Here is a 25,906-nt window from a genome sequence, read left to right as displayed (position 1 = left end):
TGAATTCCGACTCCAGAAATCGTAGAAACTGGTCCCGCCCCACCTGGTCCTTCAATATCTCGTCGAAAGAGAAGCCCCATCTCTTTACTCGCTGCTGGCTGGGCTCTTTGCTTTGGGAGGGGGAAACAAAGGTTTAAAAGGTGATCAATACCAGGAAAAAAGCTGTCATATTCTCTACAGCAACTCAAATTTATTTTGCTGCCACGGGCCAAAGGGAAATGTCTCATATTTAAGTGACAGATTCCATAAAACCTGCACAAATCCCAAATGCAGACTTTTGTACACCAGCACTAGCCAACAGTAAAAAGTCTCTTTAAAGAAGGTATTTGAAGGGGGCCACATTTAAGTGAGGGTCACCAGGATGCCCGCCAGGTGGCTGCTCTACAGGAACTACAACAACTCCACTGACTCGGCTTCCCTGGGCCACTCCTGTCAGTTATAAGTCCAACTCTTAAGGCCATCATTATTTTCACTTAAAAAAAAATAAAGAGGATGCCTTGTGAATCTGACCTTTCATCAAAGATGTAGCCCCCTCCCCCCACCGGCCCTTCCTCAATCCACAGGGGAAAAACAGAGTCCAGTTTAGATCCAAGTGATATACAGCCGGTCAGAAATGCATCCACTCATCCAGGATAAACCTTATTCAGTTGTTTAGAAGCAGAATGCTGCATTCATTCACTGATTTAACCACCACCCGCACAGTGTTTATGATGGCCTAGGCGTTGTTCCCAGCACGTCACATCTGTTACTTCACTGAGTCCTTGAAACTACTTTGAAAAATGTACTAGTATTGTCCCCATTTTGCAGATAGGGAAACTGAGGCCTAGTGACCATTTGCCCAAAGACACACTAGGAAGGGATGGAGTGGAGACTCTAGGTCAGACAGTGTGGCTCCAGAGTGCAGCTCTTAGCTCTGCTGTGCTGCCTCACATCCATGGGACCCTCTCCAAACCAAAGCATGGGGGAGAGGAGGATGGGGAATTGGTCTTATTCATTTTGTGTTGGAAGATGAGAATATTTCCTTCAGCTTCTGTCCTTTCCATTTATAGTTCACTTGTTGTATTTATTCCTCTGACTCCTTCTAGCAGCAATAGGGTGCTAGTTCACAAGCTACACACTGCCATCTCCCACTCAAGCGGTGGTCTGTGGACCAGCAGTGGAATCTCAGGCCCCATCTCAGACACGTGGAATTGGAATCCACAGCTTAACAAGATCCCTGGGTGATTTAAGTGCACATTAAACTCTGAGAAGCACTGGCCTAGCAATATTTATTTCCCCTCTTTTTTTTTGATATTCATTGATAAATTGATGTTTAATTTATGTCCAAAAAGAAGAGGAGGTTTACAAGAATACAATTACTAAAACAAAACTATAACAAAAAAGCAAAACTCTTAAATATAATAATAAGAACAAGTGATGACAAGTCATGGTAGGGGATGATTATTATACCAGAAAATCTAGGCTAGGGAAACTGCTGCAAGTGAACAAAAAAATTATTAGAGCTTCCTTGGAGCCAAGACAAAAAGAGATTTGAATGGATTACATAACTCTCAACATTTGAAAGAGCTAGCTTATAAGTTTGTCAGTAAAGACAACTTTTGCTCTAGTATTGAATTATAAGAGGAATTATCTCACAAGTCTTTACATAAGAGGCACTGAAACACAATAAATGATGTTTTTGATACTTTTCTTACAACAAAAAGTGCAGGAAACTTTTACATACAGCTACTTTCAACAAAAGCCAGAAGCATAATTTTAAATTCTAGGGTGTGGTGAAGTTATTTTTATGGAGAGCCAAATAATGAAGTACATAGTTTCATTGTCATCTGGCTTGATACAAGAAAATTATAGAAACTGGAGGAGAAAATAGCATGAATATTCCATTCATTTTCAATGGTCTCACTCAGGCTTTTTGCAGGAGCTCAACAGTAGCTGTCTCTCCACTCCCCACATCCAAACTTGGGTTATTCTCCCAATGCAGCTCTGTTGCCAAGGACAGAAGGTGGAGATAGAAAGTGTGCAGGTGTGGAATGAAAGCTAGCCACATTGGTTCGCAAAGGCTCCTGCCCACAGGGCTCAGAATCACTGCACAGTAGCATCAACAAATGATGCAAGGAAGGTACATTTCATCTGCAAACACTAGTGCTGTGAGCGCTGCTCTGTAGTGTAGGGTACAGTGATCACATCCAAGTATTCCCCCTCTTTTTAAAAATGGACACAAACTTTTTATTATCTCTAACAGACATTAAGTGAATAAAATGATATTCCTTTGGGTTATGGAGTTGATATATTCTCAATATTTATCTCAGGAAACTACACTTAGTAAAAAAGAGGAAGAGAGCACGTGTGTGGAAAGGTTTGGAAAACAAATAGCTCTAGACCAGTGCTACCTGATAGAACTTTCTGCGATGATGGAAGGATTCCATATCTGTGCTCCAGTATAGTAGCCACCAGCCACATGTGGCTATTGAGTCCTTGAAATGTGGCTAGTGTGACTGAGGAACTGAATTTTAAATTTTACTTAATTTTAAACAATTACAGCTTAAATTTAAGGGGCTACATGTGGCTAGTGGCTACTGTATTGGAAATCACAGTTCTGGAATGAAGTGATTCAAACCCATTTCTTCTATTTCTGCACCGCTTGGTGTAATCATTATCTGCAGGATCTTCTAATTCTGGGGCTTGTCCTTGGGGCTTGGGGAGGCTCTTGTGATCTCTAGGGATAGCTCAATAGGGTGACAGTGGAAGACTAAGCCTACCAGGTCAAACAATGGGGAATTCCATGAAAGATCTCTTCCAAAGTGCCAGGCTGGGCCTTCTGCAATGAGCCAAGAAGACAGATTCTGAATTCTCTCAAACCCAAGCCACAGAACCAATCAAATTCAATAGCTTTCCAGGGCACAAAAAAATGCCTTTAATAGAGAAATCCCCCCTGGGGTTGAGGCTAGCAGCAAATATAGGACCCAGAGAGTTGCAGGAAAGCATCTCTTTCTGCCAGTGTCATGCTGTGACCTGGAATGGGCTCAGCTATCTGCTCTTTGCCACCAGGGTTGCAGGGCTCTGCAGGGATGGTGCTGGTGGCAGCTGCACCCCAATCAAAGGCTGTGCCCAGAGAGCCAGGTGTGGAAAGTTGTTTGGTCACTGCAGTGACTGCCTTATGGACACACACCTACCACTAGTGTCACCACTTTCTGGTACCCAAGCAGTGAGACCGCATTCATCCTGCCAGGTTCCTTGGTGGTGGCAGGAGTGGGATAAGGGCCATTTTGAGGGTAAGCCAGAAAGCTTGGGGTGTCACAGTAGAGGCAGAATCGGAGGCCTAGGACAGAGGTCGGGACATCCAGAAAGCTGCAAGCTCAGCCTTCAGCAGAAACAAGGAGGTCTGGAGAAATAGGATACCCTGGTGTGGTAGTTTCCTAGGGTGACCACAACGAAGTACCAACAAACTGGGTGGCTTAAAATAGAAATTTATTCTCTCACAGTTCTGGAGGCTAGAAATCTGAAATCAAGGTGTTAACTGGGCTGCTCTCTCTCTGAAGGCTCTAGGGGAGAATATGTTCCATGGCTTCCTCTTAGCTTCTGATGTTGCCAGCAATCCTTGGCATTCCTTGGCTTGCTCATACATTACTCCAATCTCTGCCTCCGTTATCACATGGTGTTCTCCCTCTGTATCTGTATTAGACATTTACTCTGTGTGTGCCTGTGTCTCTGTTTTCTCTTTTTATAAAGACACCAGTCATATGGATTAAGAGCTTACTGTACCCGAGGACGACCTCCTCATCTTAACTAATTGCATCTTTTTTTTTTTTTTTTTTTTTTTTTTTTTGCAGTACGTGGGCCTCTCACTGTTGTGGCCTCTCCCGTTGTGGAGCACAGGCTCCGGACGCGCAGGCTCAGCGGCCATGGCTCACGGGCCCAGCCGCTCCGCGGCATGTGGGATCTTCCCGGACTGGGGCACGAACCTGCGTCCCCTGCATCGGCAGGCGGACTCTCAACCACTGCGCCACCAGGGGAGCCCACTAATTGCATCTTTAATGGTCCTGTTTCCAAATAAAGTCACATGCTGAGATTCTGAATTTTTAGGTGACATTATTCAAACTAGTACCTCTGGGTTCCTTCAATTATCCATTATTCACAATCCTACTTCTGTATCTGGACACTTCACACCTGCTCCTTTTCTTCCAGAACATCTGGTCATTGGGATCTATTCTATTAAAAGCTTCTAGGATACAACTTTTCTATATTTGTCTTTCTTGTATCACTTGATTATTTCCAAGCATCATCCCTTTTAAGGTTTAAGATCAGATTTAAACATATTACTACCATGGAATGGTCTCTGTGGTTATAAAATAATTCTGAAAAGTAAAATATCTCTGAACATCCATCCCCAGGTGACCGGGTCAATAATTTTCCCTTGGCCCAACTCAAACAAATAATCCATGGAACTCACAGCTCCTTTATTTCCATCCATTGTGTAGAAAGGATTCCTTATGACATATTTCTAATTATGGTTTTATACCATCATTTAGCTTCTTAAGGGTTTATGTCATTATCTCTCCAGCTATCTTGTGAGCTCTCTGAGGGCAGAGATCACATATCATGTGTCTTTGTATTCATCATAGTGCTTTTCACACAGCAAGTATTTAACCCTAAGAGGAAATCAGTAAGATGTGTATAGTGATGTGGATGATGTGTCCTCATACTGACAGTATTTTCTAATCGCTAGCTGGATGCCTTTTTCTAACTCTAATTTCTCTTCTGTGTCCATTGATCCTCACCAAATTCTGCCTCCCAGTGAGCGGCCCAAACCAACATAAAGCAAAGACAGGTGGCTCTCCAAGGGAGTCTGTCATTCCAGCTGATCTCCCAGCTAAAGAGCATGGAGGAAATCTCCCAAACTGAGAACAAGACAGCCAGATTCACAAGAAGCAGCTATCTATAAAAACACTCAGCTATCTTCAAAAGATATTTGAGTTATCAGAAAAACTATGATACAAGGGATTGTTCCTTAAAGAGTAAATACCCATTGACCCCATCTCAGGACCAGGGATGTTGAAGGAACAATCGCAATTTTATTTAATGCACCAAGAAAACCTGAGGGTCCTAAATACTTCAGTGGGGAGTGGTCCTATTATCTGTTGCTGTGTAACAAACCATCTTCAAACTCAGTGGCTTAAAACAAAAATTTATTCTTCTCTCTCAGTATTCCATGGGTTGACTGGGCTCAGCTGGGTGGTTCTCACTTGGGGGTCTCTCAAGAGGTTGTAGTTGGATGGCAGCTGGGGTGGTGTCATCTGAAGGCTGGACTGGGTTGGACATCCACAATGGCTCATCACATGGCAGATGATGCTGGGTTTTGGCCAGGAGCTCAGCTGAGGCTGTCAACCTCATGGTCTCCCTAATGGTTTGGGTTTCTCATGGCTTGGCCAACAGGTTCTAAGAAGGAGTGTCTTAAAAGCAAATGTCTCAAATGACCAAGGGTTGCTTTATGACCATTTTCTCAGAATGTTACTTCTACCATACTCTGTTGGTTAAATAAAGCACCAAGGCCAACCCAGATAAAAAGAGCAGGAGGTGTCCCATCCTGATGTAAGCGGCAGCCCAGGCATACAAAGAGAGAAGGCACCGATGGGGCCACATTCGGAGACTGACTGCCACAGCAAAGGAACTTGACTAATATCCTGGATGGACAGTTCTATCAAACTTGCTGGGCAAGGGCAGCTCAGGCACGGTCTCTGCCTCTCCGCAGGTCAGGCTAGTTGGGAGTGGATGCCTTTGGCCAAGCAGGATGAGCCGGCTTCCTTGTAGCTCTTTGCTCATGCACCTTTGCCCAGAATAGAGAGAAAGCCAAACGTGTATCACGTGGTGAGAGCTAATCATGAACCACAGTCCTGCAGGCAATGCCAGGTTCTTGTTAGATCCACTATCTGGCTGATGGCATATTCAGGAATACTTCCCAGAGACACTCTCCTGGTGGTGTTTAGACTACAGAGCTCTCTCCAACTGAGATCTGGCAATTTGGGGCTTATTTTCCCTCAATGATGAGCCCTGGCAATCACTACTTTCTTTATCAAACCTTGACTTCTCAGAATTTCCATTAGGTAGACTTGAGGTGCATTCTTTAAAAGGGCAGCCTTGTGTTGCCCTCTGAACATGCCCTTTCTCATTCTTGGATTTCTAGATCTAAAAGTTTGTCTGAGAAGGAGACAGGATTAAAGCACAGTTTTCTATTATTTATGCTACGAGGTGCATCACCCTGCCAATTATTCTGTTAAACCCCATCACCATCTTCCACTGGGTTGTCTGAAACCTCCACAAGGCAGAGACAGCACGTTCATCTCTGTGGAATCCAGACGTTCTCTGCAATGCCCTCCGCCCTGGACATCGTAAAGAGTCTGTACCCATTTGTGCATGCCCAGTAGAAATCACAGCCCACCTCAGATGAACAGGAAGTCCCAAGGGACTCCTGCTCTCTCCCATGCTGCGTTGACTCTTCCACACATCTTCACCCATCTTCACCAAAAACCTCCTTCACACAGTGTTTGGGAGGGTAGAGCCTTTACTGAAATTAGAGGGTCTTGAGAAGGGGGTACACATTGCCCCATCCAGCCGCAGGCAATTTAAAAAAATCACATACTCGGTATTCCTATTTTGAAAAGTCCTTGGACATCTCAGCACTAGGGGGTTTCCTGGCCCTGCACAGAGGCCTGGTCTCTCCCGTCACTCCGCTCCTCTTTCCACCTTCACTTTTCACTGCCCTGAGGGATGAAAAGTACCTTCATCTCATTTTCTTATGGGGCACAACCTCTCCACCTGTTGTTGAGTCTCTGCCCACACGCCTGCCCTCAGGGCCTGACTCTATGCCCCAAGCGACATTAATGTCCTTTGCCAAATGAGGAGGAATCCTGAGGCCGGGAGGTAAGATAGCACGTTTATTCACCTCGCTACATTAGTATCTTGAGAGACCTTCTTGCTCAGAAAGCAGCACATAGTAGGTTCACAATACTATTTGTTGAACTAAACTGAAACTGAGAAAAAATAACCTTTGATTATTTTGCCGGTCATGTTCAGCCTTTCTTTCATGGACAAAGGCTGTTTCATCTTTAGACTGAACCAGGATGTTGGCACTGATCCCAGACTCCGTGTCACCAAAGGCAGGTACCCAACCACTGCCAGCATCTGACTGGGTGGGAATGTCCTACTGGGAGAAGAAACTGGGCCTCACAGCTTCTCTTCATTTTCACTTGTATCTAAATAACTTGATTCTGCTTGAAGGTAGACAGAACACTGCAGGTGTTAGGTCAGGTGTTATGATTAGAGTAGAAGCCTGAGCAGTAAGAACAGAGCCAGAGCCTAGTTGTGGGGGCAGCCCGTCCCTTGGGGACCAAGCTGATAGACTGGGATAAACCAACAGGCCAGATGACTGCCATTTTCCCATGTTTTATTGCTGACTTTCAAGAAAGAAGGAGGAAATCCTAGTGTCATCATGGTGAATTCAATTCATACACTTACCTCTCCTCCTTTCCCAAATACCAACGAAATGGCCAACAGAATGGTCACTTCTCCACCTATCCTCCATCCAACCTATACTTTCTGAGTACCTACTATGTGCCAGACAGGGGTCAAGGCACTAAAATAATTTTAAGTCTTATCTAGAAAGAGAACCAGGGGGAGGATGTGATATAGAGTGACTGGATGGATGGGGTGACCACTACAGATTGAGTGGTCATAGAAGACCTTTCTTCTTCTTCTCCTTTTTTTACATATACATGTATCTATTCTTCTTCAAATTCTTTTTCCATTTAGGAGAAGACCTTTCTGAGGAAGGGACACCAATGCTGAGTGAGATTTGAATGAGAAGGGAAGTCAGCTGTGTGAGGGTCTGCGGAAGTGGTCCAGGAAGAGGGAACAGGCAAGAGCCTGGAGTTCCATGAAATACTAAAAAAAAAGACAAAACATAGTGTGTAGAGGCAAAGAAATTTCCTACCAGCAGATGACAAACGTTGAGGAATTTCGTGAAGGTATGAAGCAGTTGGACTCACTGAACTGGTGACAAAGCTGACTGAGAGCCGCCTATGCTTCTAGCGGGGCCATCTGGGAATAAAGTAACTGAGTGTCCCCAGCATAAGTCTGGGAAAACCCCAAGCCCTGAGCAGCAGGACTGGAAGTAGAGGCAGTTGGTGGGCACTGAACAGGGGACATAGCAAATAAACTCAGAAATATGGGACACAGGCTCCCTGGGGCAGAGAGGGTCTCCTAAGTAAAGGGGGGATGTTTTCTGGCCAGCTTCTCATGTGGGCAATAAAGCCAGAGGGTGGTGCCTCTGTAACCTAGGGGTGGTACAGCAAATATGGATGGGAAAAACATCTCAGCAAGGCAGGGAGACTTCTAAAGATGCTGAGGTTTTCCCCTACTTCTATAGGTTTCTGAAGATCTAACTGGGTGTCCCTAAGATCCCTCAGCAGAAGGAAGAAGAGTGGTCTTCTTGGGAAGCACCACGGAGAGGAAACTGAAGAACTTCAGAAACCCAATCAGGGCCTGAAACACAGCAGCACACTTGGCTGCAGGGACGTTGGGCTAAGGAAAGTTGGGGCTCGACCACCCACGGACCCCCGCAGCCACCCATCCCACTTCCAGAGAGGACCCAGTCTTTCAGTCTGTTCTTGGACCATATGTCCAGGACCCAGAGAAGAACCTCGCTGATTTACCTGTGCCCTCCTCCCATTAATACACTCAGGTGAGGCCGTACAGCCACGTGACCAGAGGAAAGCCTGCCCCAGGTCAGGGGAACTCAGGAGCCACACCAGGATTTCTCAACTTGTGCTGTGCTTCAGAATCACTCAGAAGGCTTGCTAAAAATATAGGCACCCAGAACCACCCTGGGGTATCTGTATTTGAATGAGCACCTGCAGGTGATTCTGATGTACCTCGTGGTTTGAGAACCACCCACCCAAACAATTACTGAGGGAACCCTCATCAGCTACTGGTATAGTCCATCTGGACCAGGGTTGTACATTAGCATAAAATTAAGAAAAAAATGCCCCACTGCCAGAAATTCTGACTTAACTGAACTGGGGAGGGGACTGGACATTGGTATTTTTTTAAAATAAGCTCTCCAGGTGGTTCTAATGTAGGGCAAAAGTTGAAAGCCAAGACCTTCATTTATGAAAACCAGCAGCACCCCAAATTTCTGGGTATCTGAAAGGATTGATCTGCTCTGAACAGTGATTGGAGTAATGAGACAATGAACAGAAACAATGATTTTCTGATCAATGATACCCTGTGAAATAGACTAAGTGGTAGAAATAGAGGGAAGATATGAAAAAAAATCTGTATCCCATCCTCAGGGCGATTCAAGAGGATAAACATCACTAGAACAGAGCAGGCTACTAAGAACAAGTAGTCCAAGAAATATTACAGATTCTTGGAAATAAAAAGCATGGTTGTCAACCACTCTTCTCAACACTTCGTAGGAAAAGCAAAACCCATTAAAGTATAAAATCACAGAATGGACACCATTGAAACTGGTGACTCTGAAGAGTAATTCAAGGAATTCTATCCTTGAATATAGAATAAAAAGACTAAGAGATGGAAAAATAGTAGAGAAAAGAGATAGGGCTGCTACACCCCACATGACCAGAATTCCTACAAAAGGATTTCCTGAAAAGCGAGGGTAGAATGGAGAAGAGTGTAGCAATAATTGAAAGAAAGAAAGGAAGGAAGGAAGAAGGAAGGAAGGAAGGAAGGAAGGAAGGGAGGGGACCCAAGTTAAAGAAAGATTTAAGTTCTTGGATCCGATCAAAGGGACTGCCGAGGGCATGTCAGAAATATTAGAAAGAAGATACCCATCTACATATTATTTTCTTTTAATGTTGATTGAGAAATATGTCTCAAAGTGTTAGTTTCAAATATATCAGGTTGGGACTTCCCTGGTGGTGTAGTGGTTAAGAATCTGCCTGCCAATGCAGGGGACATGGGTTCGATTCCTGGTCCGGGAAGATCCCACATGCTGCGGAGCAACTAAGCCCATGTGCCACAACTACTGAAGCCTGTGCACCTAGAACCCATATTCTGCTACAAGAAAAGCTACTGCAGTGAGAAGCCCATGTACCGCAGCGAAGAGTAGCCCCCACTCGCCACAACTAGAGAAAACCCACACGCAGCAACGAACACCCAACGCAGCCAAAAATAATAAATTTTTTAAAAAGTATAAATAAATAAATAAATAAATAAATAAATAAATAAATAAACAAATAAACAAATATATATATATATCAGGTTAACAAAGCTCTGGGGAAGAACGGGATTTGGAGGAGGTAAAGAAAAACTTCTAGTTTTCATTTTTTATACTTCATTATTATTTGCTTGAAGTAATGACATTTTAAAATAAACCCCTTAAAAGTATGACTAGACTAGAAACTAGAGTAACAAAAACTAATACAAAACTTGATTAATAAAGCAAAAGTCAAGGAAGAGAAACAGAAACAAGAAGAAAAATTAGATTCAGAAAACATAAACTATCAGGAAAAAGATTAACTATATGATCCAAGTAAATGTGACTGCTTTCTATCCCGAAGTATAAGGCAAAACATACCACTAGAAAAATGGGCAAAAACCACAAAAACAGGCAAGCCACAAAAGAGAAATGAGTATCCAGTAATCATGAGGAAAGATTCTCAAGTACGTTAACAAAGAAATAAAAGTAAAATATTTTTATTTTCATCTGTCGATTTGCAAAGATGAAAAAACTTGATAATGCTTGGGTTGGTAAGGATGTGGGGAAATGGGCACTTTTAAGCTGAGGGCATGAAAAAAAGTTGTTATTGTTTTGCTCCAGGGGAATCTAGCCATATGAACTAAAATTAAAATACACATTCCATTCTTAGCAATTCCAACACTGGACATTTATCCTAAAGAAATAATTGGACTTGTGTATAAGGATGTTCCTTGTATCACTGTTTATGTTAACAACAACAAAAAAAAGTTATAACCTAAATATTTTTTTTCCCAAACAGTGACAAACTTTATCGTGGGGGGTTCCCACCTGGGATCCCACCCTCTTAAATAAAAAGGTGCATAGAAAAAAAGGGATTTAGAAACCTTTGTACAATACCTACATCCTGGGCCCCAGGGCGAGAAGGGGGCAATTGCTGGGTGGGCCGCAGGGGTGGAGGCAGGGCCCTTGCCACCTGCATGCCCACATCTGCCCTGAGCATAATGGTGAGAGAGAGATGCTCTGGGAGGGACGAGGGAGCTCCCAAGCTTGGGGCAAGATGGCTGCGGGCAAAGTGTTATGACCTGGGCATTAGTTAAATAAATTACACTACAATTATGTAAGTGGACGTGATGTAACTATTAAAAAGCATAGGTGGGGCTTCCCTGGTGGCGCAGTGGTTGAGAATCTGCCTGCCAATGCAGGAGACACGGGTTCGAGCCCTGGTCTGGGAAGATTCCACATGCCGCGGAGCAACTGGGCCCGTGCGCCACAACTACTGAGCCTGTGCGTCTGGACCCTGTGCTCTGCAACAAGAGAGGCCGCGAGAGTGAGAGGCCCGCACACCGCGATGAAGAGTGGCCCCCACTTGCCATAACTAGAGAAAGCCCTCGCACAGAAACGAAGACCCAAGACAGCCAAAAATAAATAAATTAATTAATTAATTTCTAAAAAAAAAAAAAAAGCATAGGCAGATCTATACGTGTTTACCTGGAAAGATTGCCATGATATATTGTTAATTAATAAATTACGGGACAATGTATACGTAAAGGACCTAGTTATCCAAAAGAATATGATATTGTATATACATATAGATCTAAAGGGATAGACAGTAAGTCAACGGTTTTCACTCTTCCTTAGTTCATGGTGCTCTTAATGTCTCACTAAGTTTTTCATGGAGCCCCTGGGCCAAAACAACAACAAAAACCTTAACAGTTTTTTTTTTTTTTCTTAAAAAGTCAAAGAGCGTAATATGTATCTATGTCCTAAGAACTTAATAGCTATTTGAAATACATATAAATTGAAAGAAAAAATAATATGTTTACTTCATTCCTAATGACCGCGTGTGTGCTGTGGAGTACTGCACATCTTCTCAAACTTTGGAATCAGACTGGACCCGCCCCCTCATTTCCTAGTCCATGTTGATTTTTGTCCAGTACTTGCTTTTTATCACAACAACTGCCCTGAAAACCCAGATTTGCAAAGATATGACATCACTGAAAGGAAAGTAATGTGATCTAATGTTGAGAACGGTGAACGACCATAAGCTAATCGTCTATACAGTATCTGACATGGGTTGAACATCACTATGTTTCCCTCAAAGATTTAGAATGTCCTGTGGGAACCCTGTGAGTTCCCTGCAGCAGCCTAGAGTGCCCTGGTGCAGTTTGGGAATCATGGCATTGGACTATTAACAAAGGTTCCTTCTGGAAAATGAGATTGGGGCTGGAGGGAGAAAGAGTTTTCTTTGTTATGCCCATCTGGACAGTTTGAACTTTTTATGAGAAGCGTCTATGACCTCTATTACTTCTTATAAGGTTTTCCATTTTAAGAAAAGAAGCCAGAAAAAGAGTAAGAATGAAAATGAATGAGAGAGATATAAAGAAATGAAGAACAAATAATGAGTTGTCTCGCCGAGGGGCAGAGGGTACAAAGGCACACCACACTGGGTTTCGTTTTGTAATCATGAACGTGGTCTAAGTCCCCCTGGGCTTCGGTTCCTCAGCTACTAAGTAAACACACTAGTTTCTCTCATCGGTAAGGAGCTATGGGATGGAACCATTGCTGCCTGCTATTCCAGAAGAGCAGAGTGATGAAAACCACAGCTCTGGAGCCCTCTGCCTGGGTTCTAATCCTAACTCTGCCACCTACTTGCTGTGCGACCTTGAGCAAGTTAACTAACTCCTCTGTGCTTCAGTTCCCCATCTGTTCAATTGTGAGAATAATAATGTTTACCTGTTGTGGGGATTCAGTGGAAGACACTTACTGTGTGGCCAGCACAGAGTAAGTGCTAGCTATTATTGTTGCTGCTGCTAATGTATAAAAGCCAAACGGACCCACAGATTCTTGCCCTCCAGCCATCGGAACTAGGAAATGTGAAGGACTGTCCCAGTTATCATAACATCTACAGGGTCATAGAGAGGTCAGAGGGAAGCCACAAAGGATCCACGTACAAAGCTATTAGGAGGTAGAAACCATGGGTAAGGAATCCAGTTGGGTGGTTACTTGAGGGGTTTCTGTTCTATTGATAAAAAGAGTCAAATTAAGATAGGGTGTAACATAATTTCATGATCTCATGCATTGCCCCCCGCACTCCCAAACATTAAAACATTTTTTTTTTTTTTTACCTCATCTCTATGTCCCATAAAGCAATATCGTCACTGATCCAGGGATTGGACGGCTCAGCTGGCGTGACCAAAGGGTCATATTCCACATACTGTTCTGTGTAAGCAATTAAGCTGCAGGAGGGAAGCAGAGCCAAGAATGCCACTGATTTCCTATAAAAACGTGTATTCTGCTTTACACAAACATTATATCAGTCTTCACATAATTCCAAGTTAAAGGGGAAACAATTTACCTTCACTGTCACTTCCAACAAATCCAACTGTTTTCATTTGTCCGAGTTCCCTTCTCATGATGAACATACTGTTTTCACATTATTGCAGTCATAGTATACATGTGCATTTTATATCTTTTTCCCACTTAACTCTTTCGCTGAACCTTGGTGCATCCTCCCCTGGTTATGCTAGCTTTACTGATACACTGGTCCAAGCCTGCCTATGTCTCGTCCTCCCACATGGACTACAGATCTCAAGGCATCTGGGGCACACAAAGGATGCTACAGTTTTTCTAGGCTGCCACTGCATCATTCTCAACTGGAGGACTTCTTTATTGTAAAGACTTTAAAATCCTGGCAGACCAAAAGGAGTTAACATATTATAAACATTTTTGCAAAAAGTAACTTAGTTTTTCTAGTTAAACAGCCACAGAATTTAAATAGCCACATAATCTTTTTAAACAAAATTTCAATTTTATCAAAATGCATGTAGATAGTTAAAACAATAAAATAGTACTAAATGATTTCTTTTACAAAAAAGCGATAGCAATGTTTTCTCCTATCCCTTCTCACAGAGGCACTTACTTTCAGTCCTTATTTCTTTTAGCATTTACCTGTATATTTCTAAATTATATGTTTTTATAGCTGCTCTTGATTATCAATTTTAGACAAGGATTAACTTTCTACTCACCAGTCCCCCCCACTCACTCCACCATTTCCTCCCATGATCCTCCAAATATAACACTTTTTGTTAAATCAGTAGTCAGTGTCCACATTATTAAACTGGGTAAAGACTGTCTGCTGCTGAGCTAAGTAGCATATTACCTTTTCCAAGTGTCCTAACAAATATGTAAAACATCTAGCAATAATTTTTCACATCTTAAACACATCAGATAATCAAGCAGTGTTGTCTCCCAGTCTCCTGGAGGCCGTCTCCCCAAAGTCTGGAGTCCTCTTGCTCGAATCTGGACTGTTTGCTCTATAGGCTTGATGCAAAACCATCATCCTGGGCCTTCCTTCACGTCTATGTTAGAGCTCCAGTTTCCTGGATTCTATGTCTGTCTATTGGTTTTACCTCCTGGTTGTGTTGAAGCACATCCTTTAGTAGTTCCTAAGAAAGGATGCATAAGAGCTAAATATTTTGAGTCCTTGCAGGTCTAAAAATGTTTTCCTTTTATCCTTACACTTGACTGACAGTGCTGGACATAGAACCCTAGGTTAAAAATCATTTTCTTTCAGAATTTTGAAGGCATTGCTTTACTTTTTTTGATATCCAGTGTTATGCTACTGTTAAGAAGTCTGAATCCATTTTAATTTTTGTTCTTTTGTTTAGTTTCTCTTCCCTCTGGAAGCTTAAAATCTTCTCTTTATTGCTGTAATGTTCTCAAATTTCACCATGACCCTTGCCGGTAGTTTTTATTCACTGTGCCAGGCACGACAGGCAATCCATAGGTAAAAAAAAATTCCCAGAAATCTTATGGTATTTCTTTGCTAATTTCATAACCTTCATTTCCTCTGTTTTCTCTTTTCATAATTCTTTTAAATTAAATATTGGAATTGATAATCCAATATTCCTAAATTTTCCCTCCTAATTTTCATCCTCCTGTCTTTTTGTCTCATGGTTCTTCCAAACTTTGTCTTTATTTTGTTCAATTTGGACTATCACTTTCTTATGTTTCCAGAGTTCACTCTTTTTTTTTTAAAGGGCTTCAAATGCTTTTATTTATTTATTTGTTTGTTTATTTGTTTATTTATCTATCTATCTTTGGCTGTGTTGGGTCTTCGTTTCTGTGCGAGGGCTTTCTCTAGTTGTGGCAAGCGGGGTTCACTCTTCATCGCGGTGCGTGGGCCTCTCACTGTCACGGCCTCTCTTGTTGCAGCTCCAGACGCGCAGGCTCAGTAGTTGTGGCTCACGGGCCCAGCTGCTCCGCGGCATGTGGGATCTTCCCAGACCAGGGCTCGAACCCGTGTCCCCTGCATTAGCAGGCAGATTCTCAACCACTGTGCCACCAGGGAAGCCCCAGAGTTCACTCTTGTTTATCATAGTATCTAGTTCTTGTTTTATGGATGAAATATCTTCTCATATCCCTGAGGATGTTAAATCTATATTTTTATTGTCAGTTTCTTTTGTTTCTTGAATAGTTTTTGGTTCCTCCAAGTCCCTTTTTCTGTTTGTTTGTTCTGATCACACTCCTTTGTGTTGGGGCTCCCTCTGAGAGTCTGGAACATCACTGGACATCCATTTGTGCTTAAAAGTGAGGGACTAAAACCTGCTTGGAGGCTTAGTGTGTGTGTGGACAGGATCTGCCAACTGATGGGCTTCGTTGTCAGGTCAGGGCAGCTTGCCTGTCATTTCACTAAAGCTCCACATGAGAGATCTGGAGTCCTTCCTCGGGGGATATCTACTTTGCTCTAGAGCAGTGGTAGGCAAATTTTTTTCTGCAAGACCCAGATAGTAAATATTTTAGTCTTGGCAGAGCAGATGGTGTCTGTTGCAAGTGTTCTGCCCCTCTGTGGTAGAACAAGAACAGCCATAGACAATCCATGCATAAATGCATGTGACTGTGTTTCAGTAAAACTTTATTTGCAAACATAGGGAGTGGAGTGGAGTGGATGTGGCCCATTGGTTGTAGTTTGCCAACCTCTTACCCATGGGCATCTACAGCTGGCTCCTGGAGGGCTGAGAGCAGGACAGGGGAGTGGTAGAGGGTCCCACAGCTCAGTACACAGCTCGCTCAGTAATTCTCTTGCTTTCAGCTGGCCCTTCATGATATGATGGGCCTGAGTTCTGAGCTGATGTGACTCCGTTTCTCTGGAGAATAAAGTGCCCATCTCCCATGGTGGTGGTAAGAGGGGAGAGAGGGTCTCCTCATGCGGCACGGATCGAGGGATCCAAAAGCTCCGGAGACAGACTACCCATTCCCCTGGGGTTTTCCCCATGCCTCCTTCTTGCCTTCCATTGTCCCAGGTGCCTTCAAGAGTCCAAGCCAGATTTTGTTGGGCAAATTGGTTTTGTTATAATTCTCGCACCCCTAACATGGAGGTCATAATGTTCTTCACTCTGTCCCCATTCACTTTCTTTTTTATTAAATTTTGAAATATTTCTTGCATTCAGAAAGGCATAAAAACTGTAGGAGTATCACCCTTGTACTCACCACCCGATAAAAAGAAACACAACATTACAAATAGAGACAGAGGCCTGCAGTCATGCTCCCCAATTCTTTATACTTTTGACCTTGGAAAAACATGTGGAAACGGTTCATCCATTCATTTGCTGACCTTGTGAGTTCATACCATTTTCATTTCTTTATTGACATGTTACTTTTGGGAAGGGAGAGAAGACTAACATACATCCACAATATTATCTGGAATGAATTTATTATAATTTATATAATAATTTGCTTTATATTGGACATAGACTTCTAATTTCTTTTTTTTAGTATATGTAGTGCTGGCTATAGTAGAACACCGTTGTTCAGAAAGGTTTTTCCATCTTTTGGGTTATTTATTTAGAATTAACATCCATAAGTGGAATTATTGGGCCCAAAGATATGAATATTTTTATGGTTATCGATCTACAGTAAAACTTTTCCCTAAGCATCACCAGCTTGAGTGTCACCTGTTTCCTCTGCAATGGCAGATTCAGAGCCACAATTCCTGCCACTGAATTGCAAAGGGCAAGCATGGCCAAGTAGCTTATTCTGAGAATGTGAAGAAATTCACTGGCAGCTCCATCTCATTGCTACTCAAAATGTGGTCCACAAACCAGCAGCAGGGGCATCACCTGGGAGCTGGTAAGAAATGCAGAAGCTCAGGCCCCACCCAGACCTACTGAGTCAGAATCTGCATTGGTAGTAAAATTGGCCAGGTAATTCATATGCACATTAATGTCTGCAAAGCACCACATCCCGTTCTTCAATTTTCTGAGAGGCTCAGGACACAGGATATTTTATTCATCAAATGAAGATGAAGGAGCCTGTGATACTTATGGTTTTAAATTTGGTCACAGGCTTCCTAACACCTCACAACCTTCTCACTGTCCCAGGCGTGGACCGTCCCCCTGTGGGGTGGGAGAAGCACTGGTCCAAGTTGAAAAACCTTGCTTCTAGCTGTGGGGTGAGCCATTGAACTGATCTTTGTCAAGTTCACCATATGTTACATAATGGCCTTGATGAGTACTCAGGACCATTTGGCAAAAAAAAAAAAAAAAAAAAAAAAAAAAAAGGAAAGCATTCCAAGAGTCTTCCAAGTACCCACGAACAGTGAGATAGATGACTGCAACCACCACATGCAGCGCAGGCCCACCGTCCTATAAATCTCCTGCTGGGTGTGCATCTGGCCTGAGCGAGGCTTCATCCGTATGAGCCATACAGCATCTCAGGTGAGAATGAACAGGGAAGGGAGTTCTAAGTGAGCCCTGTGACAGGAGGGATCAGGCAATAATTTGGTGCTGTGACAGCTCCAAGGGGAGTTACCCCTTTGCCACTTGGGCTAATTTCATTCTTCCTGAAAGAAATGGGTTTGCACATTAAGGAATATATCAGTTTCCTAGCGTTACTATGACAAATTACCACAAAACTGGTGGTTTAACACAACAGAAGTGTATTCTCTCACTTCTGGAGGCTAGAATTCTGAAATTGAGGCCATGTTTCCCTCTGAAGTCTCTAGGGGAGTATCTTCTTTGCCTCTTCCAGCTTCTGGTGGCTTTAGGTGATTGATCATTGGCTTGTGGCTGGATCACTCCAATCTCTGCCTCTGTCTTCACATGGCCTTCTGTGAAGACATGTCTGTGTCTTCTCCCCTTCTCTCTCTTATAAGCACACTTGTCATTAGATTTAGGATCTACCTGGATAATCCAGAATGATCTCATCTCAAGATCTTCTGCAAAGACTCTTTTCCTAAATAAGGTCACATTCATTCCCGGGTTCCGTGGGTTAGGACTGCACATATATTTTGGGGGGACCTCTATTCAACCCACTGCAAGGAACGTGAAAGCACCTGGATGTGAGGATGGGGAAGGCACAGTTGACACCTGACTCCTCTGTTCAGATGGACGCAGTAACAAACCAGCAGCAGGTAACCTAAATCCTATTCAAGGGATGACAGGCCACACTGAGATGCTCCAGAGTGTCTGAGGCATGATGGGGTGCTGGGGGCTTTCCTGATTATGAAGCATTAGGGCACCCACAGCGTTCTCAAAATCTGAGATGGAGTGTGTAGTCCATGGGGCTCTGCTCAGCTGTGACCCCTTTGTCCTCCTGGATGTCTGCCTCTGGCTGTTACAGTGACCTCAGCTTCGGGTGACCCTGTGTCTCTAATAAAGGACTTCTACTTGAGCAACCCAAGGCAAAGGCTGGGTCTTCATCTAACTAGTTAGTTACAAGTTATGAGGAAAAAACATTTCTTAACCAGAAGTGGATTTCCCAGAAGTAAAACATAGGGATGGGAAAAAGTTTTCCTCCCCATCCTCCCCAACCCTGCCTCAGATTTCTGTGAGACAGGCTGGAGGTTTTACCAGTAGACCCTCCCCGCACCCCCCAGCTTATGTTTTATTAGACCTTGCACGTGGCCACGCCTCCTACCTGGGAAGCCAGGTCCAACCAGCCAGGTCAGGTCTCAGAGCCAGGAATGAGCGCCTGGGGCAAGGGGACAGCGGGGAGGCTCAGAAGGGGCTGGGTGAGAATAGCTGACCCCTGAACGACATGGGTTTGCACCACACTGGTCCACTTGTAGGCGGATTTTTTCAATAGTAGATACCACAGTACTACACGATCGGTTGAATTCACAGATGCAGAAATGGATGCCAAGAACAATGGATATGGAGGGCCAATTATACTTTATATGTGGATTTTCAAGTGCATGATGGTCATATCCCTAACGCCCGAGTTATTCAGGAGTCAGCTGTACTCGGGCACTCGAGGAGACTGAATGCAGCTGCCTTCTGCTGCAGGAAAGGCAATGAAGGCAGTGGTCCACTGCCCAGCCTACGGCAGCAGAGGCTGAAATGGCCAGAGAGCAGCCGTGAGCATCACAAGCTGTAATGAAACACAGGCTCACAGCCAGGTCTCTTTTAGAGAAATTTGGGGCTATTCAGAGGAGTGGTTGGAGGTGAGGTGGTGAGATTTAATGGAGATGTTAGTTCAAGAGAAGTGGTCGAGAGCCCAAGGTGGGATTTTGTAACCACACAGGGGCACAAGATATGACTATGTAATAGGCATTAAGCGTGAATGAAGATGTTACTATGACCTAGCCCTACGTCCTGCCTTTTCAGAGCAGGGTCCAGGCAGGTATCCAGGATATAAGTGGAGGACCACATGAAGAAAGAGCTAAGAACTTCCTGCAGAAACGCCCGACAGTTTGCACCAAGGCAGCAGCTCAAGTCAGTAGGATCACCAATCAGTCAGCCAGTGCCAGTGGTAGCCAGTATTGGTCAGCAGGGAAATTTACTGTAGGAAGAGGAAAAGCTATTTTGTTAAGGTACAGTTACATAAATAAAGTTGGTTAGAGGCTTTGTAAAGGAAACAGTAAAATTACATGGGCATATGTATTTTCAATGTTCTGTCTTATTGGTAGAAGTAGGATGTATTGAATCATCAGAATTACATATATACCTCTCAGGGGTATAACAGGAATTTTTGATCAGCAAGGGGCTTGGAAATGCACACACTTTAGAAAGGAGGATGTGCAGTTTGATCTTCTTGAGATTCTAAGAGAAAGGGAGAGATTGGGTACTGTATTAGTTTCTAATGGCTGCTGTAACAAATTGCCACATACTTAGTGGCTTAAAATGACCTTCCAGTTCTAAGGGTCAGAAGTCTGAAGTGGGTTTTGCTGGGCTGAAATCAAGGTGTCAGCAGGACCGTGTTCCTTCTGGAGGCTTTAGGGGAGAATCCATTTCTTTGCCTTTTCTACCTTTTAGAAGCAGTCTGCATTCCTTGGCTCATGGCGCCCTCCCATCTCTAAACCCTGCAAACCCTGTTCAGTGTTTGGGTTATGACCCTGGTCCCTGACACAGAGCTCCTGAAACCCTTGTAATCTCCTGAGTGACAGGAGTCTTTTGTTCTAATGAGGTGACTCTGGGTGGGCTTATGGATGGCTCCTGGCTGGGGCTGGTCACCAGAAAGACCAAGCCATGATTAGAAGCTTGGAACTTTTAGGCCCACCCCCTATTCTCTTGAGAAGGGAGAAAGTCTGGACATGGAATTAATAATTGATCATGCCTACATGAGAAAGCCTCCAAAAAATCCCAATAGTATGGGATCCAGGGAGCTTCCAGTTGGTGAACATATCTACATGGGGAGGGTGACGCACCCCAACTCCACAGGGACAGAAGCTCCTGTGCTTGGGACCCTCCCAGACCTCACCCTATGTATCTCTTTGTCTGGCTGTTCATCTGTATCCTTTATCATATCATTTAATAAACTGGTAAGTGTAAGTAAGTGTTTCCCTGAGCCCTGTGAGACACTCTACAGATTAATCAAACCCAAGGAACGGGTTGTGGGAACCTCTGATTTTTAGCCAAGTTGGACAGAGGTTGTGGGTAACCCAGGAACCTACTATAACTGGCATCTGAAGTGAGCTGGGAGCTGTCTTATGGGATTGAGACCTTAACTTGTGGGATCTTATACTATTTCCAGGTAGAGTGTCAGAATTGAGTTAAATTGTAGGACACCCAGCTGGTGTCAGAGAATTGCCTGGCGTGAGGAGAAAAATCCCCACACATCTGGTGTCAGAAGTACTGTGACACACTGCTATATATAAGATAGATAACTAATAAGGACCTACTGTATAGCACAGGGAACTCTACTCAATATTCCGTAATGACCTATATGGGAAAAGAATCTAAAAAAGAGTGGATATATACACATGTTTAACTGATTTACTTTGCTGTACACCTGAAACTAACACAACACTGTAAATCAACTAGACTCCAATAAAAATTTTTCAAAAAGTACTGTGAGTGTGGCAGTTTCAGAGTAAAGGAAAAACACAGGAAAAGGAAGACTGGATTTTTCCCTACACAGCATCCCAACAGTGAAGTATGTATATGGGATCTGGTTTACAAAGCAGGTGAGGGGAAGATGGAAAGATACAGTTAGGCTCCAGGGAAAATGGGCAGTGAGGGATGGCTTGCAGCTGTGGGAAATGATTAGTCAAGGGAAACAAAGGCATGGAATACAAAGCCTTGTGGGATAGTGACCATCATTCTTACTTTAGAAATACAACACAAATGTGCTACCGGATTCCTTAGGAAACTGGGGGCCTCTCAGTGGGAAGGAAACCTGGAGACTGAATGTGAGAAGGGGTGAAAAGGAGAATGTATTTGCACCCCCTGTGATATATGCACTTTCTAAATGATGATGCACAAAAGGGAACCAGGTAGGAAGAGCATCTGATTAGGAAGGGAATGCAAAGCAGAGCAGCACTGCAGACCCGGAAGAAGAAAGTTTGGTTCTCATTAATTCGTTCGTCTATTTTTTTCATGTTGGAGAAGATGGGGAGGAGAGACAATATGAAGAAATAATTCCTTAATTATGGGTCACCCAGAGAAAAGATATGCAATAGAGAAACTCGGGAGGAGGGAAGGGCCATGGAGGTGAATTTAGCCCCTCAGAAAGAAGAGCATATACCAGGCCAGGTATTGTGACCCTTCTAGATCTTGGTCTGGATACAGTCACCCTGGCTATAGTGTTACCTCTGATGGTTTCTCTTCTATCACCTAACGTGAGAAGCAAGGACCCTGCGGTGTCTGGAATCACATAAAAGCAATGTCATAATGACCTCTTGGGCCCCTTTTATTCCTCCCTGAAACTATCATTAGACATTAAGTTCACGGACCTCTATCACCCTAGCATGCTTTTAATAGACCCTTAGGGTATGCAGTCCCTTGCTGTCTTATTTCATTAATTACATTTCATGATCACAGAGGGTCAGGAAGCAGAGGAGGAACCAGCTCCAATTTCAGGGTGCAGCAGTGATCTCAGACATGCTCAAGAAAGGTGATGGTAAAAACTCAATTCAGCAGTCAGCTGTGATGCACAAATGGCTCCCAGGGATGGGGTAAGGATGAGCTGAGTACAGGAGCAGTTATAAAATGACACAAAGCCACCTTTCCATGTGGGGCAGCACGGTGTGATCCAGGCAGTGACAGGCTGGAGCTCAGTGCCACTAAGGGTGGGGAAACATAGCAAAATATAGAGACTTTTCAGACAATTTTGAACTAAAACATATAGATTTTTGCATTCTCAAAGTTGGTTTGTCCAGTGCTGTAAGGCTGGGGTGAATAAAAAGTGGACCCCTTGAGGACTCTTGCGAAGAAGACTAAGACCTCATCTATTTGGCAACTTCAACTACTGAGGAAACATAGGTAAGATAAGTGACCAAAAGGGGCTCTGAGCAGAGTCTACAATGAAATAAACTCTATGCCCCAAGGCTCACTGTCTGTTATTTGGAAGAGCACACCTCACGAAGACTCTTTCCTCTTGCTTTAGGGTGGAGATGAAAGAACTTGATTATTTGATATCCTCGTGTGGTAGATCAGTTTTAAAAATGGAGTCTATTTCCCCAGCCCTTGAATCTGATCTGAGATTGTGACTTGCTTTAGTCAATAAAATGCAGCACAAGTGTCAGAGTGCCACTTCCAAGCCTCAAGAACCTTTGCATGCTTCTGCTTTCTTTCTTGGAATCCTACTATCCCCAGGTGAACAAGGTCAAACTAGCCTGATGGAGGATGGGAGACCATGAGAAGGACTGCCCAATGGTCCCAGCTGAGGTCATCCTAAACCAGCTGAACCAAGCATGTGAGAGATCCCAGGCAAGATCAGTAGAGCAGCCAACCCAATCCATGGAGGCACACAGAGAAGAGGGTGGCCCAGCGGACACAGACATGTGTACATAGACATGTGAGCACACAGACTGGCACATAAACATGTGACCAGTAGTAAATGCATATTGTTTGAAGACATTCAGTTTTCAGGCTTTTTTTTTTTTTTTTTTTAGGCGGTTTGTTACTCAGCAATATCTAACTGATACACCTGGCCTGGTACAGGTTGGACATGGGAGTTGTTTAGCAAGGAAGAAGGGCTACTGGAGATAAGCCATGTTGACAGGAATAAGAAGACAAACCAACAACTAAAAAGCATAAATAGAGACTCAAAGAACATAATGGTCTGGGGCCGTTTAGGGAAAGGGAAGCATTTTGTGGCACTTGATTCTGATCAATGACAGAGTTTTAAAGCACAAAATAAGAACACTGACCCTGAGTTATCCAGAAAACTTAACTGAAATGCAGTGTCCTTTCTTTAAGAAGGCAAGGACATGTTTAAGAAATATTTTCATTCAACATAGTTAAAATGAAAAGCTTAAGGTGTTAAGCATTATTTATCTGGAAAATTCTTCTGTGTGTGCAGGGACCATACTTCCTGAAGCAAAAATTGGGTGACATTTCAGACAGACTTTTGTGCTGCTTCCAGGAAATGTAGTTTGGTTGCCATGATGTTGCAGTTTGGGGGACATTTGACCACTCATGGGGACAATGAGACAAAATAGGTGAAATCAGGATGACCCAAGCAAGTCTGTGCAGAAGAGCCAACCTCTTCATGTACGGCCCCTCCTTCCTCAAAGGTGCCGGGTTAGTGGTGCCATAGGAGGCACCCAGGGGAGACACACAGATTGCAGGCTGCAGGGCCAGCCTTCGGCAGCCTGCGGGGTTCTCTGTGCTGGAGATGGAAAAGAGAGAGGGTGGGAAGAATTGCACTAACACAGAACTGCCATCTGCAGGGCCAGCCTCATTCCTTGGCCTGCCCTCTGTTCCTCTGGACACCACACACCCAGTTTGTGCAATTCTGCTCCTTTCCAAAGCACCACGCTGGAAAATAATAACAATCGTTCACATTCATTGAATGCACTGTGTCAAGGACTGGATCAAGCTCTTGCCGTGGATTCACCCATGAACCCTATTAGTTAAGTACTACTGCTCTCTCCCCTTTCAAGAGGTGGAACAGAGGGAGAGAGAGATGAAGCAAATTGCCCAAGGTCACACAGTTAGAAAATGGCAGAGGCAGAATCCAAACCCAGAAGACTGGCTCCCCACCCACCCCCTAAATTGTTCTGTTCTGCTCCTTCAGTTTGCAAAGTTTCCTTTTTCTCTTCCCAGCTGGGTCTGGCTGCACCCTTTGACCCACCCTTGACTCTTGCCTTTTTTAGAACTGGACCTTTATGATCACCAGCCCTCCTGCCCTTTCCCCAATTTTAGTTCTCAGGGAACTAAGTGAAAAACGATGTGCACCTGTTCTCAGGGGGCTGCAGTCCTTTGCCTGATGGCCTCTGGCTAATTCCCACCATCACCTGGAGCAGGCCCAGGGAACCCAGATCCATCAAGGGGAAGTGGTGCCCACCTGAGATAGCTCAGTTGTCACCTCTGGCGAGCAGAGCAGTCGCACCCAAGGCCAGCTGCCAGCGCCACCTCCCTGTCCCCACCCCCGCAGAGCTGCTGACAGAGACCAAGGCTCCAGGCTGCTTTATCTCCTGCTAACACCCGTCTCCTCTCCCTCCTCCTCTATCTGGGGGTTTCCTTGTGGCTCTAATGAAAAGGCCTTGTGTCACATTGAAAAGTTGCCAGTTATTGCTGCTGGGAATAAAGTGCAGTCTCTGCTGGGTGGGGACTCATGAAAGCTTCAAGCTGCAGAGCGAGGAGTGCAGGGCTGGCATGAATAATCTCTTCAGTGTGAGCAGCCTCTCAAGCATAATTAGATGGTACCCCGTGGTAAACAAACCAACAATAGGTGCGTCCAGCTCCCGTCCCCCACCGTGGCTGTCTCCTTTCCCGCCTTGCACACCTGCACAGCTGGCCTCCCTCGTGCTGACTGGTTTGGGATCTTTCCTTACACCCCAAAGATAAGACCAAGCTGGGTGTCCCCTTTGAGGTAAGCTCTCAGGTCACTGTGAGTGGTGGGCAGTGGCTTCCCCAAATCCTCAGAGACCTGGTCAGTCCACCGCAGAGAATTCAAACTGCAGGTTCCTCGACCTGCTCGGAATCACTGAATCCAATTCCCTAGTGCGACGGCTTGGGAATCTCCATGCTTAACCCCCTCGTTCACCTGGATGATCACGCTCAAAACCACTGACCCTAGCAACCAGACCCAGGGAAAGATGCTCCCGCATGCATGCTCTCCTAGGACTGCCAACTTTAAAGTGCCCTTGCAAGGCTAGCTGTGACCCTCACAGTCTCCCAGGACAGCCATTTCTGTCCCTTTTTCACAGAGAAAGAAGCTTGTAGTTCCTCACAGGCTATGACACCAAGGGAATCAAGGTCCTCCCAGCTATCTCACTAACAAGCACTCTTCTGGGACAAAGGC

The 25,906-nt window shown here is 44.2% G+C and overlaps 1 protein-coding gene across 1 annotated transcript in view; it reads right to left on the bottom strand.

The window, feature by feature from the left end:
- RGS6 (regulator of G protein signaling 6) overlaps window positions 1–25,906 on the bottom strand; it is a gene marked incomplete at both ends in the record, with an annotated part of 552,225 nt that overhangs the window by 43,364 nt on the left and 482,955 nt on the right. The window contains 2 exons of the mRNA XM_079699184.1: window positions 3–110; window positions 13,342–13,452. Coding sequence (XP_079555310.1) covers window positions 3–110; window positions 13,342–13,452 — 219 coding nt within the window. The remainder of the gene's footprint in view (window positions 1–2; window positions 111–13,341; window positions 13,453–25,906) is intronic.

The sequence above is a fragment of the Hyperoodon ampullatus genome, assembly GCF_949752795.1.
Source record: "Hyperoodon ampullatus genome assembly, chromosome: 3".
Lineage (NCBI taxonomy): Eukaryota > Metazoa > Chordata > Mammalia > Artiodactyla > Ziphiidae > Hyperoodon > Hyperoodon ampullatus.
The sequence above is the reverse complement of the archived record's forward strand: the minus strand, read 5'-3'. Positions and strand labels throughout refer to the sequence as shown.